General features: G+C 40.8%; 1 protein-coding gene across 1 annotated transcript; it reads right to left on the bottom strand.

The window, feature by feature from the left end:
- Positions 1-3,957: 3,957 nt before the first annotated feature.
- Positions 3,958-13,845, bottom strand: LOC119732050 (monocarboxylate transporter 13-like). Its single transcript, XM_038205416.1, has 5 exons — positions 13,110-13,845; positions 9,928-10,071; positions 8,651-9,721; positions 6,697-7,002; positions 3,958-5,646 (listed from the first exon to the last, which is right to left on the bottom strand). Exons 1-5 carry the CDS (start codon positions 13,375-13,377, stop codon positions 5,435-5,437), a joined length of 2,001 nt encoding a protein of 666 aa, XP_038061344.1. The 5' UTR covers positions 13,378-13,845; the 3' UTR covers positions 3,958-5,434.
- Positions 13,846-19,633: the final 5,788 nt, after the last annotated feature.

The following is a 19,633-nucleotide window of genomic DNA, read 5'->3' on the forward strand; positions in this document are numbered from 1 at the left end:
CCACACGTGGGCGTATACTGACAGGTCTTTGTAAGTTTATTGTCGGATGTCGAAGTTGATTGTCATTATTGGGATTATATTTAAGCAGTCCTTCACTCGTGGTCTTCAACTTCCGTAATACTTTCCGCTTGTCTGTTTTGGTTTTTCAATGCGAAAGCCGTGGTCAAGGCGTGTACTAAACTATCCTGATTTATTTATTCCTAATCTATTTAACACAGACCTCAGTCCATTTGGAGATAGTACTGTTTGCTGCCACAGCTGCGTGACCAGGCGCGACCCCTATCGTTTGACACGTCCGAATTTTGTCCAAGGACAAAACAAACTATTTGTTTACATAACATCTCTGCATAAGCTGATTACAAATACCAGGACAAGGCCAGACAGACAAAATACACAAACCACAATGCAAATATTCCGAGTATCGGAGCTCATGATGGAGCTCATAAATGGTCCGTGAGCTCATGCTGCAGCTCAGCTCGGGCTGTCTTCGGTGTTCCCCGAGGCCTTCTCGGGGAATCTCGGGGAATCTCGGGGGAATCTCGGGACAACGCTGGGAGGGTATGTGATCGGTAAGTTGTGATTGTTTGCTCTGGTTGCCGCATTTTCCACTGAACTTTGTTGATTATTTTTGCTTCCACGAGGAAATTTATAAACCCGCAACTTGTTCCAGGAAATCTCCAATTAAAAAAAAAGTCATTGAAAAAATATAAGACACAGGCAAGCTTTATTTCATCGGTCAGCAACTTTCACAAACTGTCAGAAATTGCACTTTGATCTTCCCAGGGCTTCATTGTGTTAACGGCGCATTGTAATTCCATCAAATTCACCTGCCTGACAATGGACCGATCTATTAAGCACCGCCCCATGGTATTTATGCTGCGCGCGGCAGGAAAATGCAGTTTGGCATTGGAGAGGAGCACGTGTTATTTTGCCCAGTGGGCGGGGCTTACTGGATCAGTCCATTACAAAGCTGGTATATGGTAAGAGAGTTCTGTCAAGTTTGAGGGTACTGTACATATGTATCTACTTTGTACTTAAAACGTCTTTTGACTGGATTTCAGGTATTTTGAGAGATGTAACTGATGGGAGTTACCGCAGTACCTGATCAGTGTCTTCTTTTTGTCGTGGCATCAATCTTCTCTGTACCTCGGCCAGCAGTGGTAGCGTGCGCGGAGCAATCTTCACACAGTCTCCGACCCAACTACCGTAAGAATCCCTAAAGGGGCCAAAAGATGAATTTTCCTTAAGATTAAGAACACAATTTGTGCAACATTCTACTCCTCTTGAAATGTATGAAAACTATATTTGACATAAATGCTTGAATGTTTCCCTGCTAAATGTGACTGTTTAGGACATGTTATTGCTTTCTGGTGGCTGGGTTACTGCAGGGAAATATTACTGATGGCCATGTAGGGAATTCTTCCCTATGGACGATTTCAACGATCAGTCAAATCGTTGAAAATATAGCGTTATGTAAAAATATTGTTTTTCTTGATCAAAAGTTTGTGAATGTTTTTCTCCTCACTGTTTTCTCGAAGTGTAATATCCATAGAGCTGAAAATTCAACAGATTAGATTTTAACACACTGTTTTGGATTTCGAGTGCATTTTGAACACAACATTTAAGAAGTCGACTGATAATAATTATAGCAATCTGATAAAATGTATATCTATGCCAAAATTCCCATATTTTCTTTTCTTCCGTTTCTATTAACTCTTTAGAACCATTATCACAATACTATATATACCAACAACACTCATTTTCGACCGTCCATATTAACCCGCATGCACTTCCCCCAAAGATGTATGCCCCTCCCCCATCCTGGTTGGACGATCCAGATAATCTACTTATTACTCTACGTAATCCTCTTAGTCAGACGGCCGAGCGGTCTAAGACACGTAGCGGTATTCGAACCCGTGCCCGGGCGCTCCAAAGGCTACGCCTTTGGAGCGCCCGGGCACGGGTTCGAATACCGCCCATGTTTTGACTTTAAAGAAAATAGGTTAAAAAATACCTTACAATTTTTATTTTGGAGTTCGAAACCCTTCATCATCCAGGAGAAAGAGCAAATATCATAACCAGAATTCAAAATTAATAAATTAAACAGTGTTTAAAAGCCAATTTTGTTGAATTGCAAGTATAGGAGTGAGATTTGATGAGGAATAAGAAATGTAGCATTCTTCAAACGTTTTGTTCGAATTATTAAGGCCTTAATATTGGTGTCAGTATTAGAAAATAATAAGAACGATCGAGATTGACATAATGGAGATTGGTTATTCTTTTATTTTATTGTTTAATAGGAGACCGAGAAAGAATATAGAACGTCCATCGGTTGTTAAGGAAACTTTCACACATATATTTCGAAATTGGAAATGCGATAAAAGATTGTTATCTAGTGTTTGTCATTTTCAGAGCCGCATGGAATAATAAATTAGGAACTAGCAAAGGTATAGAGAGATGACTGTAATAATTTCCATTTTATATAAAATGCACGAGGGGAAAACTGAATATTGTTATTCGTGCATAAACCGTTTTTCTTTGTGAATGTTGATCGAATCTGGTTTAATAATTGCTGTTTTTATAACTTTACTTGACAAAAGGGCCAAAACACGGTTGGCTGCCCCCTAAAAAATAATTATAAAAAAAGGATAGAAAAGACAGTAAAAATGTATATATTAAAAGGAAGTTTATTAGCTGTAGTGTTGCACGTGCATGGAAAAACACGACACGTGTTCAGAGACGATACTGTTTAAATGTGTAAATGTTTTGAGTATGTTTTTTATGTACAATTGCTGAAAACGAGCTCACCTTTTTATTTTTTTGTTTCTGACAGTTGTATATATCATTACATTCATTGTGCTTTTAATTTTCCACTATAAATCATGTGATTCGTGTCTATATTTTGTAAATTCACAGTGCTCGATACATCTCTATGTACATACATGTACATTGTATATAATGTGTTTTTAGTTTGTTTTTATAATACCAACATATATATATATTTTATAATGATTCTTTTTTTAACATATTTGTTTTTTATATATATATTTTAATTTTTTTCCTGTAATTGGCGTTTTTTTTCTTCTGCTGTTGGATGTGGATAATAAATAAATAAATATATAAATAGAATGTACCTGTACAGTTATAAACACCACAAAATATCAATTGCTTGTATTTCTTGTCTCCGTTTGCCTTTCTTTGTCTTAGTTTAGTCTTAATGACAGATTGGACATGTTTGGTTTCTTTGAAATTGTTCAATATAGAAGGAAAAGTTGTATAAATGAGTTTTCTAAAAACCAACAGAAAGAAAAAGAATATTGAGCGCCCTCTATTGACATGTACAAATTCAATTACTATACCCGTACCGTGGTGTAAAACAAAACTTGCCGTTTTAGATTGGAATATTTGGCGCCCTCTACTGACGGATGGATTTTACGGGAAATTCAGCCCCTAGGCCTCGTCATAGACATAAAGAACCTATGGGCGTAGACCATTTACAGTGTTTAGCGCCCTCTGTTGACGACATGTACAGTTTTATGGCCTAAATATTAGGTATAGGGCGCCCTCTATTGACATGTACAAATTCGAATTTGCCGTTTTGAAAGGAATATTTGGCGCCCTCTATTGACGGGCTATTTTACGTGAAATTAGCTCTTGTACAAATCATGTAGACCGCATCAAGTGTTTAGCGCCCTCTGTTGACAATATGTTCAGTTTAAAAGCCTAAACGCCGAGAACAGAGCGCCCTCTATTGACAGTATATACAAATTCAATGGCTATACCGTGGTGTAAAACAAAACTTGACGTTTTTAATGGGAATATTTGGCGCCCTCTATTGACTGGTGAATTTACGCGAAATTCAGCCCTTGTAGGCGGTGCCAAGTATTTAGCGCCCTTTTATAATGTAATTTCAATACATGGTGGAAGAACTACAGAAAGTACACAAGTTAGAACATAAGATGTACAAATGATATCAAAATTTTTATTTATAGCTTCAACAAACAAAGTTTCAAAGGAAACAAATTATAATACATGTAGTCTGCTCGCCTAGCTTCTTTCTAAATTCTCTTATATAATCTTATAATTTGCTAAGTTCGAAATTCTTAAGTATAAATAGATTTATTCAAACCAGATACAGTCTGTCATTACATGTTGGTCTTCGTATATATTTAAAAGAGATAAATTTTGAGAAATAGAATCATATAAAATATTCATTTCCTAGATATAAATTTTTGCGATTGAATGTGCAAAATTCTACATATTATGTTTGAAACTATTCAATGCGTGAAAATGTGCCCATGAAATGCACTCCATACTTTGCCTTTAGTATATACATGACATCCATAGTGGAAAGATATTAATAAAAGGCCTTGGAATTGCATCGAAAATTCGGCCAGGTAATTAGAAAAATAAGAAAATATGAAATTTAACAATTTACAAAATGGCACCAAGCTTGCGGTTAAGTTTGCCACAAAATTGAAATCATGTACCTTATAGTTATAACCATAGATCTAATTCTATCCCCATGTTAAAACAATACAAGAATCAAGGCATACCAATACTTTTGCGTTCAAAACAATGCAAACGACATATCTTATATACCGGTACTAGTCGAATTGTGCAGTTCCTATGTGCATTACAAATACATGCACCAATTAATTTTGTACTTTTAGTGTTGTGCGCATGAATATTTTAATGAAAAGGCTTCGTACATGTAACATGAACAATAGGCATTGACAAGCCAAATGCCCATGTTATAGGCACTGTTGGATTTGACTGGTTCACACTCATTGTTATTTTTAATTTCATTTCATACATATGTTCTTTTGTTTTAATATCAAATTTTATGTATTTATTGTAATCAGGTGTATATATGTAAATTTGCCGAATAAAATATTATTATCACCCAACAGCGCAAGCGCCAAAGACGTATGGATAAATTGATTAATCTACTGTAAAAAAAAAAAAAAAAAATTAGCACATTTTCATACGAATCAAGGCATCAAAACATGTTGTTCTTATGCATTTAGGATTGAACACATTCCAACGAGGGTGAAGCCTTAAGCACAATTTGTCTGTGTTTTCAACAAAAGGGATGGAACCATTCTACCTCTGTACTTCAGTCACTCGATCGTTCTATCCAGTTCAAATTATGACGCTGAACATTCTAGGCCTACCTTGAAAAATTGCATACTGCCACTCACATAAATCCTACATGACATAGGATCAGGAGCCCGTATAAAAAACCTCTGAAACACAACACATTTTCCTGTATCTAAATCTGGGAACATTCAAAACATTCATCAAAAAGGAACAACACCTCAGCTTTTTGTTAGAAATATAAGGCATGTACTATTGCCTGAATTGTCATGGGACAATAAGTCCACCCAAAAAGTATCAATACACAATACAAGTTTGAACAAATCTGCTAATTTCATACAGGTGTCGCCTTTTCAAAATTGTCGGTGATTGGTTGTTTCTTAGCATCAATGGAGTATGCCATCCAATCACGGCGGTCCTTACCCAGGCACAAGCCACGCTTTTCGAAGTAGCGATCCACAGCCAAGACGCATGCCCCCAAGACCATGACCATGCCCAGGAAGTAGAAGGACACCTCATATGAGTCGTACACATCTCGAATGGAACCTGACAATTCGGGGGGGGGGGGGGGGAAATGACACCAAAAATATAAATTCGGGAAAAAGAGTGAACTTTTTGCATTAAGTGTAACAGTGCTGTCTGTATATAGTCATGTGGTCCATGGCGTTTTGAAACTCCAAGGGAGTAACTGACATTGATGGTGAACTTTTTCTTTGATAATAGTCACATCTTTTGCGCTACATCATCAGTTCATATATTGTTGGAAGCTCATAAAGTAGTGTGCATGTATCCATGCACTGTGTACATGCTGTACATAGGCCTAAACCGCCTCTGTATTTCCATCAAAAGGATAATCACATAATCGGTGTGTGTAAAAGACTCAAACAATCTGGACGCCATTTTGTTTTACTTTATGACCTCAATGGTCAGTCATTACAAATTGTAATGTACAATTGATTTTACAATTGAAAAGGAAAGATTCCCATATCTGGCCATCACTCATGTTTTCCTTCAGTTACCTTTTAGCCATCAGAAAGTGATAATTTGCCTTAAAAAGTAAAATTTAGCTGGGGAAATATTGAAGTTTTAACTAAGTAAACACCATAGGGTTTGTGCAAAGGGTGCAAGAGATGGCCAGATATGGGAATCTTTCCAAAAAGTCATTTGTACACTTGTTTACAAAAAATGTATTTTGTTGTCAGGTGACACAGACTGTCACTTGGGAAAACATAATTGTTTACATATTATCCAGTCAAGTACGTGCGACTGCAGGTTTTAAAACATTGACATCACTGAGTAAAAATAACTGAGAACGACGCTTGGGTCACCACCATGTTACCTATAAGCCTTTTCGGAGTTCCAACTGCGCGCATTCGTAACCTGTGACAACGCACATTGTTTGTCTCAAGTGCCCTTCGACAGTACCCACAATGCACAAACAGCCTTTTTGTAAAGTCAGTGGCGCGATCAGTTGTCAAAGGCCATTTGAGACAAACAATGCGCGTTGTCACAGGTTATGAATGCGCAGTTGGAACTCCGAAAGGGCTTATTGAATTAAGGATCCATCCAAAAGCCTTCCAAGGATGATTTTCTTACCTATGACAAATCCACCTGCCAGTGATCCAGCTCCCTCGAACAACAACCCGTACCCGTAGGCCAAATGGAGCCTGGCCTGCCCCACGATGTCCCTCAGCAGCACCTGCTGGAGGGGCAGGTACCATCCGCTCCCGAGGCCCGAGAAGAAAGCTGCGGTGAACAGTCCCCCTTGGCTGACTACCGCTGATGTTAGAGCAGACGCCACGCCGGCCGTGACCAGGGCCAAAGCGTTCAGCCCCTTCCCAGTAAGGTGCCCGTGATGGAGAATGAAGCCGTTCGTGATCCGCCCAACAAGACTGCCAATTCCTGCAAACAGAACAAGCTGTTGCTGAAAACAATATTTCCTTATTTCCCTTCGCGAGTTATTTTGATCAAGTCATATTCTGATCAAGTCGCACATGGAGGTAGAATTGCCTCCGTGGTCGCACACACAACACGGAGGTACGTGCATGTATTATGCACGCAGGGGAACAGCAGACAAACAATAAGCTAGCTAGGAATGCTTTTGTCGCAAGCATTTGAAAAAACTTAACGATAGACATGAGACTAGTTTGTAGATCTTTGCACAAACCACCCTCAGCGAGGACAGGCTGGGTTTTTAAATTTTAAATTCAGTAAAATTTAGAGTACACAGTTTCTTCATGTACCGGTACAGTCGGTACTAGACACCTGTGCGTACCACAGAGGAAAAAAACCTTTTGACTTGCGTTGATTACTTTGATGTTGTCACCATCATGAAAAGGTCAAGACCAAGGACAAAGTTGACTGTGAACACTAACTGTATATGGCTGAAGTGAATTTCCACAAAAGTCTTAAATTTAAGTTCTAATTAGCCTAAAAGGATGTTCTGGCGATGTACAGGGTAAATAAAAAAAACGAATCCCAAATGTCAGGACCAAAATGAAGTTCTGCAATATGTAGCACTTTTTACAATATTACTTTGGTACGTAGATAATTAGAATATGTCTATATGGGATCTGTACATAAAGTGTACAAACTTAGTGTTGCTTGAACCCAGCGTGTCATGATCTCGCCCAAAATTGACTGTAAAGCCACCGGACTGTTACGCTAGATTGGAACTTTTTAGTGAGAGTTTACCAGTACATCACACTTGCGTTGAACCACAACTCTCTGTTTTTCCCCATTATAGAAGAAGACTCCATTGAAGATCTGTAATGCAGCTGCCATTACCCAATATCTAAGATAAACAGCAAATAACTGATCAATTTGCATGCGCTACTTACAAACTTTCAGCAACACATCAGCTCTGTACCAGAAATGAGGAGGATTTTGTTATTATTCGTTAGAACAGATTTACACCCCTCCCTTGTCTGGTCAGAGAGGCCTCATCTTCCTTCTCCAAAAGCAGGAAAGAAGACACCAACACTGGGAGTATGTAGTGTCTCTGAAGAAAAGAAACCCTGCCCCGTTACCAAGCAACCCAGAGCCGAGGGTTAAGAAAGTGTTTCAAGCTGGCGCCATAACTGCACACTGCCAAAGGTGAGGAACAGTATACCATGCAGCGACGATCCCTCATCGTCATGGGAACCTTGAAAGAAAGACCCATTCTATGTGCAAGAATGCTGAAAGGGATAAAAAAAAAAAAAAAAAAAAAAAGCTCTTTACTGATTGTTCTTTCGGGACCATATACCTGTTTTCATTAAAAAAAAAAAAAATATGCATTGAATTCGGCAACAGGTCAGGTTTACTTTTACTCGTTTGTTTGTGAGGTGCGTTTGTTTTCGGGATGTTTTGTGGCAACTTTGACTGGCGTGTGCGCCGTTAAAGCTCAGAAACACTTAAAGGGCGTCGTGAAAGGGATGTTCCATAGTACCATGCTTCGAGCAACCCCTTGCACCGTGTCCATCAAACACTACTGTACACACTTGCACCACTTACTTGGACTTTATTATGGGCACCATGACACGACAAACCGAAATTCAGATTCTATTACCAAAGACGGACAGGGCGAAGGTTGCCGGCCCTTCTTCGATTCCCGTCTCCCGTGCCTTGGCGACCACGTGGGAGAAGAACCCTCCATAGCCGAAGGTCTCGAAGAGAAAGATGAGGAACACGAAGCAGATGGAGGGATGATTGCGAACCATCCGCCAAACGACCAGACACTTGTGCCGACTGTTACCCCTCGCTCCAGCTCCCAGAACCCCAAATTCTCCATCTTCCTCCAAAGCACTCTCGCATTCGTCACTTTTAGTGACGACAGTTTGGATGCCGGAAGACGCCAGGCTAACAGTGGAAACATTCCTGAGAGAGGCATTAGAGGAGGTGAGGTGAGCTGAAAGACACATCTGAGGCTTCACTTCGAATTCGGTCAAAAAATGTGTGTCTTCTTGTGGCTCCGGTTGAAAATGCTCCCTGTGTTCTTCAAGGTTATCCATGTGGAACTTTGAACCGACAAATTCCATACCTTTGATTGAATCAGTGGGAAATGAATCGGGGTCGGATGTGCAAACAATCGTCGGAATCTCCATTCGACTCTCGGAAAATGTGGGACGTATTTCGGTGTCCAGTCTTTCGGTGATAAGAATCATGGGCGTCTCCAGTCCAACATTTTCTAGGCTGTTCGTAGAGTTGCCGGGAACGGAGGGTTTGGACGAGTCAAGTTCGGATGCAGAAACAGCCGTGGAATCCGTTTTGTTGTCCGATTCCTCGCTTGCTGCGGACCACGAGACGGAGTCGCCGCCGTTATTTTGATTCTCGTTTGGGCAGTGAATGCACACCCCTTCCCGACTGTCCTCCGAGGCACTTTTAATGGGATCGGCCGACGGCTGTTTCACGGGCCTGTACAGGGCGGCAGCGACCGATATGTGTAGCGAGAGGGCGCCCTGCACCAGCATACAGCCGCGCCAGCCGTACGTGTTGATCAGGGCCTGCAGAATGGGCGGGAACATAAAGATGCCCACGCCCTGTCCCGTGTAGGCAAATCCGTTGGCCAGTGCGTAACGTTTGTTGAAATATTGTCCGATCACCACTGTACCTGAAATGTGGCACATGGATGCTCCAATGCCTGTAACGGAATCAGATGAGAAAAGTAATAGTCTAAGAAAACCCCAGAAATCGAATCGCCATAGGGCGTTGAAAGTTACATACATGTAATTGTGTATTTTAAAGGACTCTTGAAAAGAAAAAATGACATATTTGTTGTGAGAGTTTGGCAGTGCATTTCGGAATCCATTTTGTTCAAGGAAGGCCTTTTGGATGATTTTTTTTTACCTCCAATGACGTCAGCAAATACAAACAATTGGACAACGGAGTTGGCAAACGTTCCGCAGACGAAGCCAGTGCACATAATAGCGCCCCCTAGCATCGCAGTGGGTCGGCAGCCCAGTCGTTTCATCACGTGACTTGCGAGAGGGGCTGTTGGAAAGAAAACAGCGAAAAACAGAATGAAGACAAGAAATCGTCCAGTTGGATGAGGACACCCCAACCTCGTCCCCAGTGCTTACTTTATTTCCAACCTCGTTTCCAATAGTAACTTAGCCCTGGATAGGAAACTTTCTTCCTGTATCCTGATTCGATACCGCAATTGGCTAGTAATGGATTTTTATCGTGTACTTGGTGTTGTTATTCACAACGTGCAGTACGTGTTTTCGCGATCATTCGTCCACGCCTTCTCGAAAATACTCATTTCCTTTCCAATTGTGTTCATATTAATATGAAATATGATACTGCTTGCTGTCTCGATAAGATCGTAACGGTTTAATTAAATAAATCGTGTTTTCGTAACTCACGCCATGCTCATGCTGCGACGAACTGACTCTATTTTTACCCCGGACATCGCATATAAAAAGCGTCTCTAATGTAACGCACATGCAGGCACCAGACTATTCCTCATTTGCATACGTGTTCAAAAATCTGGCACATGCAAATGATCCCATACCAGGGTGAGAGAGCAGGTAGTAATGGGCGCGTACTGCTCGACACCCTGGGGACGAGGTTGGAGGATACCCCTTTTGTACCGCGAGTCATCACAAAAATCAACCACAAAGGGAAACCCCGTCCGACCATGGTTCACCTCTTGGGGTTACCAATAGTTCAGCACGATATGACGTCATTGCAATTGCACGTTTACGGTAAGTGGTACTTTAGATGGTCATCGACACACGCACAGCCCAGTCTTCCTCAAGGGGCAACCATTAGGCACTTTTAACACGAACACGTGCATAGACAAACACGAATTCTTTTGTAATGCAGCCCCACCTTTTTGAACTTGTTGAGGACAGTCTGCAATTTTGAACAAAGCAGGTTGACAGGTCGTTCAAACACGATTATATTCAATTTGAGAATGTAAAGAAAGATGCCCGTTCCGTGGTCACGCACATTGACCTCCTGAACCAACTTCCACCGACCTACATTATGGTTCGTCGACTTCGGTGGCTTGGGATATTCGTGTTACATAAAGCAGGACGGTTGGTATTTAAAGATACTTCAGTTCGAAAATGTACAGTAGAATGCATGTTACCATGTTGCCTTGATCTATGATGTCACTATACAGGGTGAGTCAAAAAAGTGAAACCCAAATGTCGGGACCAAAAGTTAATGAACTTTTGCATGTAGCACTTTCAAAATCTAGGATATGAAAGCCCAATCCATAAACACAAACACAGTTTTAAATTTCTGTCCACGGATCACAAGAAGGTAAGTGTTCTTTCAGCAAAACGAAAACAAATCACATAGGGATGTGGGTGATTAATTGTTTTCGTTGTGCTGAAAGAACGCACACCCTTTTTTGTGATCCGTGGACAGAGCATTAAAACGGCGGTTGCGTTTAAAATTCCGTAACTTGAAAAGTACAACATAGAAGGATACCAAACATGATGTTGTGATGCATGAGCTGATGTCAGGCAGTGCATAACACATTATATAATACATGTACATGTATATGTATTGGTGTCTCTCCAATCCGGAAATGTTTGTTGTTTGCCTTTAACTTTAAGACACGTTCTCTCTCTCACTGTCTGATGACCCTAGAGTTCATAGGTAATATAATATTCCTGGTCAGAAAGTTTCATCATTATCATTGAAAAAGGATATATGGTCTGACTCCTTTTCAAATTAAAGTCCAAAATCAACTTATATATATATTTTTTTATTAACTTCAAGGTTTCAACATGTTGTGACTTTTAGGTACGGCGTCCTGAGAACAAGCGTAAGATCAAGAATAAAAAAAAGATCCTTGATAAAAAATTGAATTTCGACCTTGAATTCGGCCAGGTCTCATCATTACACAGCGACAATTTTGGAGAATTATTTTGGCTAAAGTCCGGAGTGGGTCAAGTTGACAAGATCTGGGATTTTGTTTGCATTTCTTTTTTCGCATTACGGCCACAATGGTCTGGCGGAAAATTGTTTGACCATTTGCTCAGCCTGGGTCAAGCCGAAACGACACTTGAACAATGAAATTCGTGAAGAATAAATTCACTCAAGCTGGCCGCACCTCTGACTAAGCTGAAAACAGCTTAATTATATATGAAGAGTTTATTTCTAAAACGCGATATACGCCATTTCGTTCTCTCTGAAACCTGCTCTATATCCTAGCTGACCAAAGGCAATTTCGACGGCTTTTTGTGTAATACTTAAACACAACTTAAGAATACGATAAACCAAAAAAAAATGAAGTTAAGAACCAGCTGTTCTACTGTTTTTTAAGTTCCAACATCGTACTTTTTTTCTCAATTGGTTTACGCGTTGTGAAAATAAACCCTTCATATATACAGGGTGATTAAAAAAACACGAAACCCAAATGTCGGGACCATTGTTTCAGTGAAGTTCTGCGTGTAGCACTTCAAAGTCTAGGATATGAAAGCCCAACCCAAAAGCTTTCTTTTAGTACCAGAATTATTCAAATCACTCGTGTAATGTTCAAGTTACGGAATTATAAACACAACCACCGTTTTAAAGTTCTGTCCACGTATCACAAAAAAGTAAGTGCTTTCAGCAAAACTGAAACAATTCACATACATACCTAACCTATGGGAATTGCAAATTCTATATGGTCATGCCACCGGATTAGTACTGAGGTTCAATCTTTTCAAAAAGTTGGACATGTACCAATCTAGTCTAAGGCTTCAAATTGAAATCACTTCTTTTCTCTCTCAGACCTGAAAAAGTCTCCTTTAAAAATTGAATTGAGACCTCAAACTTGGCCGGTGAAATACTGAGAACCTTGTCTTTGCCCCATGAACATTTTGGAGAACTTTGTCAGCTTAGGAGAGAGTAAAGTTGGTCTGATTTTGTTTTACTTGTTTTTCAGCTCGGCATTCAACGGCCCATGTCTGTGAATGCCCCTGAATCTTCTCCTCTGTTGAATTTCTAGCTTTAGTTGAATGCACATGAATGGTCATTGATTTTAATCAAGTGAAAAGATGGAAGCAAAAACATGGGCGTGTACTCACACACGAAGGCGAGGACGGCAAAACAGCCACTCGAGATCCAGCCACTCAGCCCGGCACCCAACTCGAACTCCCTCTCGATGTGCTCTAGGTACACTCCCATGGACACGATGAGGCCCATCTGTATCATCAGTGCCGTGAAAGCGGCAAGCACCACCACGTAACCCCAGCCACCCTCCGGGTAGAACGGCGCGTCTGCCCGGTGTCTCTGCCTCTCGGCGCGCTGTTCCGGGAGAGCGGAGAAACCGTCTTGGCCGTGCTTGCCCCTCATCGTGTCTGTAAAGCAAAGACTTGAGGGTTGGAAACACTAGAGTTAACCGTTAACCACTGAGCTAGCTGTCGCCGTAGCGTCAGGGTCGCGATGGGTAGGCTGAAAAGACGTTAGCACAACGGTCTGATGTAATTGTGCACGCATGCGCACCCACACAGAAAGAGATGAAATGAACGCGGACTGTACTGTTGCGTGCAATGAAGTGCATATGGACAAACATCGACACTGTCCTTCGATTGTTTGTGTAACCGAACTTCAAGTAGACTTATGGATAAGTCTTTAGACAGTCGTTTTCTGGCCGTCAGGGCCCCCGATATTTATCACTTTCAATTCAGTATGGCCGACTCGTGAATGCCTATATGGTACGCGTTATACTTCTAGAATTAGAGGCACCCATGTGCACTCGGGGTGCTTTCTTACTCTAGAAGGATGTATGTATGTACGCGGACTAAACCCGACCAATTAACGAATTGATATCAAGTCTACTAAATTCAAGCAAGTGGAAGTGGCAAAGCTAAAGCCTTGAGGCAACCAGCATAATGAGGCAACACAAAATTCGTTGCGTAATACATTTTCATCGATTGAAGGCTAAGTATTATGGTATACATGTACATGTACATCAATGGCGGTACATGCATACACTCATGATCGACCACAGCTGCAAAATAGAACGTATATGGGTGCAGTGAACTAATTCAAGTGAGAATTTCTACGCGAGCTGATTAGCATAAAAAGTGACCCCACAGTTTCTGTTGCAAAAGGAGACCGTTTGGCTTAAAAAACGGTGGAATTGTGTAAATGTAGCCGAGGATCAACTCCCTGGTTTTTGGGCTTCCATCTGAGGCAGGCTTGATAAAATTACGGTTGAAAAATGGGTCCTATTTACCTGAGAAAGTGAAAGCATGCCACTTGTAAAACGGCTACATGCAGGCTTGGGAACTATATTGTTAATAATACGACTGTTAATAATATTGACATTCTATTTTTTTTACGGTTTCAATTTAGTGGACTTAATTAAGTTAAGTAAGGCTGAATATTTTCTTTGATATCATTTTAAATGTTGCTTTGACTCCTGGATATGCCGCTAAACAAATGCTCACATATAGTATTATTTACTTAGAGTATATACTATCAACAAAGCTGATTGTATTATTGTGTACACAACATTGAACCTGCATGGAGCAGTGTATGGTATTATTTGCTTTTGCCGTGACACTTGTGGGCCACCGTAGTGTATACCCAACTGTACGACCTTGTCCTTGACATGTCCGCTCCCGTCGCTATTTTTCGCACACGGCTATTTTTGTGCATGCATCAGAGGTAGAATATAATGCTCCAACCATAGGGTTGCAGGCCAGTAAATCGGTACAAAATCGCCTACGCCGGCCAAATCACGAAATTCTTCGTTATCTGAGCATATTGTGGACCATGAACTTGAGGGTTTGTAAAAACAAATATGAGGGTTTGTAAAAAAAAATATGGGTGGAAGCCGTGCACAGGACTGTGAGCTTGTAGTTCTGTGCAATTTGGATGAAATTGGAGCCCTAAAAGCGCTCTATTTTGCAATGGAGTGTAGGCGTCGTTTTTCAAAATGGCGATGGGCTCCTATAGGACCATTTTATAAGGGGTTATCATCTTCAGATGGACATTACTCCTAAAAGTCATCAGTTAGCCCCCCGAAAATTGGAAAGAAAATGAAAGATGATGAAATTAGCTTTATTTGATGTGTGTCTGGAATAACTTGGAGACTGAGTTGTGAGTATTTTTCCTGAATTTTTGAAGTGGGGGCATTTATCAATGAGGTCTATGGCAGTTTATTTACTGGTCTGCAACCATAGGCTCCAACACTATCTGAATGACGCATTCCTGAGACAGATCAACTTGTAGCACGATCTCACTGACCCTGGCCAAAGCAAACACGATGATTTGCATTGAGCATGGAGAAAGGAAGGCATCGAGTTTACAAAGGTCTTCGATTTATTGTGCAAATTTTACAGCTATATGCAAGATTTGCAAAAACCAGGCGGGATCACTTCACCCTTTGACACTTTTATTCATGGTGTACAAAGTTCATTAATTCGGCTGCTATACATTGCCATTTTCCTTTATTACTTTTTTTGCCATAAAGCATCGCACACTCGTGAATTGTTCTGTCTGGTCCGAACTTTGATGGAAAAACCTGGAGATGAAACTGGAGTGCATCCATTATTTACAGTTGTTGACAATAATAAAGCTCTCTCAAAGTGACACAAAAAAACATAAGTTAATAGGACAATGCAAAATTGCAAACATTTCCCAACCCCGTCACAAGTGCTCGAAAGTGTATTTTGAAAAAGAAAAAAAAGATTATAACTTCAAATACGATTTTCTCGTGATGACCTTTTGATTTTGTAACTTGTTGATAACATTGACGATCATGGTCTACGTGACTACGAGAACCATCTTCATTATATGCAAATCAAGTCATACTGTTTGCTGCGCATAATAATAGATTGATGATAAGGTTGACGGTCATTATGAACTTGAGACGGGGTTGTGTACACACACACACAGGCATCGACGTGAACGCAGGTCAAAGACTTTTCGATAGTCGCGGCACATTCTGCTTAGCCTACATAATAGATGCCACACATGATGTTTTTCATGCATGAGTGCATGAATATTAATTGTTGCAGTGGGCATATCAAAAGCAGCTATTTGGAGAAGCAGTATATTCTTTGCGAACTTGTAAAAATATCTTGAATATTCGGATATCTTGAACTGTCATCCTGCAGAACATAATACAATCCTCTTAGGAAATCTAAATTAAGTAAAACGGTTGCAATAATTGTACCACGGAGCTAGTCATGAAGTGTTCACCCCAGGTCATTATGAATACAGCATCTGACACGGGGGGGGGGGGGGGGGGGGGACAGAGCCACGTTTGAACGTCTGTCGTCTGCTATCGTAGCATGTAAAATGTTATACATCCCCGCGCGCCAGCCAATCGGAGTGGTCTTTAGAAACTGTGACGTCATTTCGATTAGAAATGTGGACTAAGCTGTAGATTGGCCAATTTGGCTGCCATGTTTTTGTAATACAACAACTGGTAACGGAAGACCCGATACAGAAGGCGCCCGCTGAATGATCAGAATCTCAAGGTCAAGATGCAGTCTTGTTTTGCATAATTAATCGCCGAATCTGCTCACATAATAGACTCTAACTGTGGATTCCACATACTACAGGTCACTGGCTGTATAAAAAAGCTAGGCCTATATCCAATGAGGGCTCATCTGTAGAAGTAAGAGGTCATAGGGCCCCGCGGCAGACACTTGTACGAACGAAAAACAAAACGCGTTATTACAAAACGTACCTGAAAACCCACATTGAACCCCAAACCGTGAGTGAGACGTTGCAAAAGTTAAGACGTAGCTATGCCCCCCCCCAAAAAAGTCTCCGGTTTCTGGTATGGAGCTTGCCCAAAAAGTGGTGCGGCGACGCGGCTTTTTTTTTTTTTTACCCGACTTTTTTGCTTCAAATGTCGGCTGATGACTGCAAATGGTGGCCGACTAAAATAGTGCAAAATGTACGGGAGTCCAGAGAGTCCACATAAAGCTTATTCTCGATCATACCCCCATCTAAAAACACGTTAAAATTGTGCTGCAGCAGAATTCCAGTCGAACCAGTGAGTTTGGCGGTTTTGAGACATCATCTTTTATTGAAAAAAAACCTTTTTCATTTTGCCGACGCGCATGGCTACGGCGACGCGCGCGCATACCAGAAACCGGAGACTTTTTTTTTTGGCCTATAGGTCCCTACCTTATTTTGAAGTCGTTTGGCCTAGTGTCCACTTCTGTGCTACATCCATGCTGACTCTAAGTTCAAGGGCAACGGCCAGACGTTGGCTATCCAACAGCTGTGCAAGTCGTGGCGCCGGACCCCTACCAGGCACCAGTGCAACACACACGGGCAAACTCCGAATTCAACCCTGGTTGACCCGTACATGATTATGCTGAACTATACGTAATTTTGCTCGAGACTTGATCTTTGCTCAGCGTACAAAGTATGCAACACAATTATAGCGATTACATTGATAGACAATGCTTCCAAATTCTCAACTTATACCGCCAGACAGGTTTTGAACAATGACGCCGAATCACGTGCGTTCTTCCTTGTTGTTTGTAAGACGTGTACGCAGAATGACTGCAGTGATATACCCCCTATTTACTAACAAGTAAATAGTTGTGATAAACCTAGTGCGCATACATTTGGTCGGGGCTAAAGGGATGGTAAAGCGCCCGATCGGGATTCAAAATGCGTTTTAAACAAAATTATATTAAGTAAGAGCATTTAAAAGTAGAATATAAACGTCCACACAATTACCCATTGAAAATTCGCCATTTTTGTGTTTTTCTTGCGAGAACGAATTTCGGGGCCAAAATTCTGACTCTCTAGCTGTATATAGGGTGCTTGTCGTGAATCCTGTCGTCGCACGTACGGTTCCACAAGTGCATCACAATGCTGCGGACGTACGGGAAACAACGTGTGTTATGTGTTAAACACACACACACGTACCCACACACGACGTGTACTGTACATTGAATCGTCTGACAACGTAACTACTGTATGTCCAAGAAGGAGACCTATTATTTACGGCTGAAATACGCAAGCGTATGCCACAAAAATAAAGTTCGCCGCGTCAGAAGTCTTTAGACGCATCGTTGGAAAGACCTTCTTTCATTGATTTCTTCAAAACGACAGCTTGTCAGAAAGAATAATTTCACAGAGAGTTTAGCCCCCTTACTATCTTCAAACCAAGTACGTATGCTTTTCAACAATAATTACGTCAGTTACTAAGCTTTGTGGCTTTAAAAAAAAAAGTGTTGTGTATATATTGCTTTATTATTGTAATAGTTCTGAAGTACTTGTATTTGTAAATTTTAATGTTCGTCGTCTGTTTCACCAATGCACTTTTTCCTTATGAGTTTTCGCGTGCTCTCGTAAAGATGAAATGAATTTTCATCAATATCAAATTCAATGTATTTCCTTGCTATTATTAAAAAATTTCTACATAACATGGGAATTAACACAATGATGTGACCTACCACCCGTGCACTTGTATGTGTCGACAAAGCCCTAAGAATGTCTAACATTGTTTTTATGTGAAACGTAATACATGTAGTGTACGACTTTTTTGCGGTACGAAAAACAGGTTTCAAGACAAGTCAAAAACAAGAAGATTATTTAAACGAAAAAGACTAATTTGTGGTATGATTCAATATTTTATTTTGAGTGCCTGATAAACCACTAGACCCATTTTCATTATATGCAAATCAGGGTTTGCTTCTTGTTGCGCATAATTATATTGATGAACAGTGAGACATTGAAACAGTCAGACATTGCAAGATTTATAAGACGTAGTCCCTACCTTTAATATTTTGAAGACGTTTTGCAAGGTGTCCATGCACTTGTGTGTGCACATTAATGACAAGTTCAAGGGCAACGGGACGGGCCGTCTGCTATCCAGCATCCGTCCGTGACGCACCCCTGACAGCGCTCCACAGGTGCACTTTGCGACTCATCCTTGGGAGACCCGTACCTGAACTACAACAATATGTAATCTCTCGGGACTTGACCTTTGCTCAGAGTATGTTGCGACACAATGTTGTAAACCATTGCTCGGAGTGGCAATGCTTCTGTCCAAGCTCTCAACTTGACCCACCAATTAACAGGCATGTTTCCCGGCAACATTTACGACGAATCACGTGTGTTCCTTCCATCGCTGTTTGTAAAATTCGAAAATAACGCCAACATTATTTAGAATGATGTACGGCCAATTACCAGAACTAACAAGTAGTAACAGCACGTGGCCTTTTTGCATGTTGTGTGGTAAATTAACCCGGTGCACATTTTTGTACCAATTTGTTTGGTTGCAAGTGGCTAAAGCAACCTCGTTCCCATGGTGTTGGGCAATACGCTCCCACCACTACCTGCTCTCTCTCTCTCTCTAACCCTGGTATTGGGTCATTTGCATATCGAAAACTTTTGGATACATTTTCAAAATTGTTATCCATAAATGAGCCAAAAATCGCAGGGAAATCTACGAATGAAGATTGACAACGGAGGAAATAGGGGCAGACAAGATGAAGCCTGAGTTATGCTATACACCAAACTGCACATCATAATGTGGCACTTCCTATGATGCACACCACTAATAACATACCCGACAGCTGTTTCACAGAACAAGGCCCTTGCTTTATGGTTTTATGAGTTTGGC

The sequence above is a fragment of the Patiria miniata genome, unplaced genomic scaffold, assembly GCF_015706575.1.
Source record: "Patiria miniata isolate m_02_andy unplaced genomic scaffold, ASM1570657v1 HiC_scaffold_24, whole genome shotgun sequence".
Lineage (NCBI taxonomy): Eukaryota > Metazoa > Echinodermata > Asteroidea > Valvatida > Asterinidae > Patiria > Patiria miniata.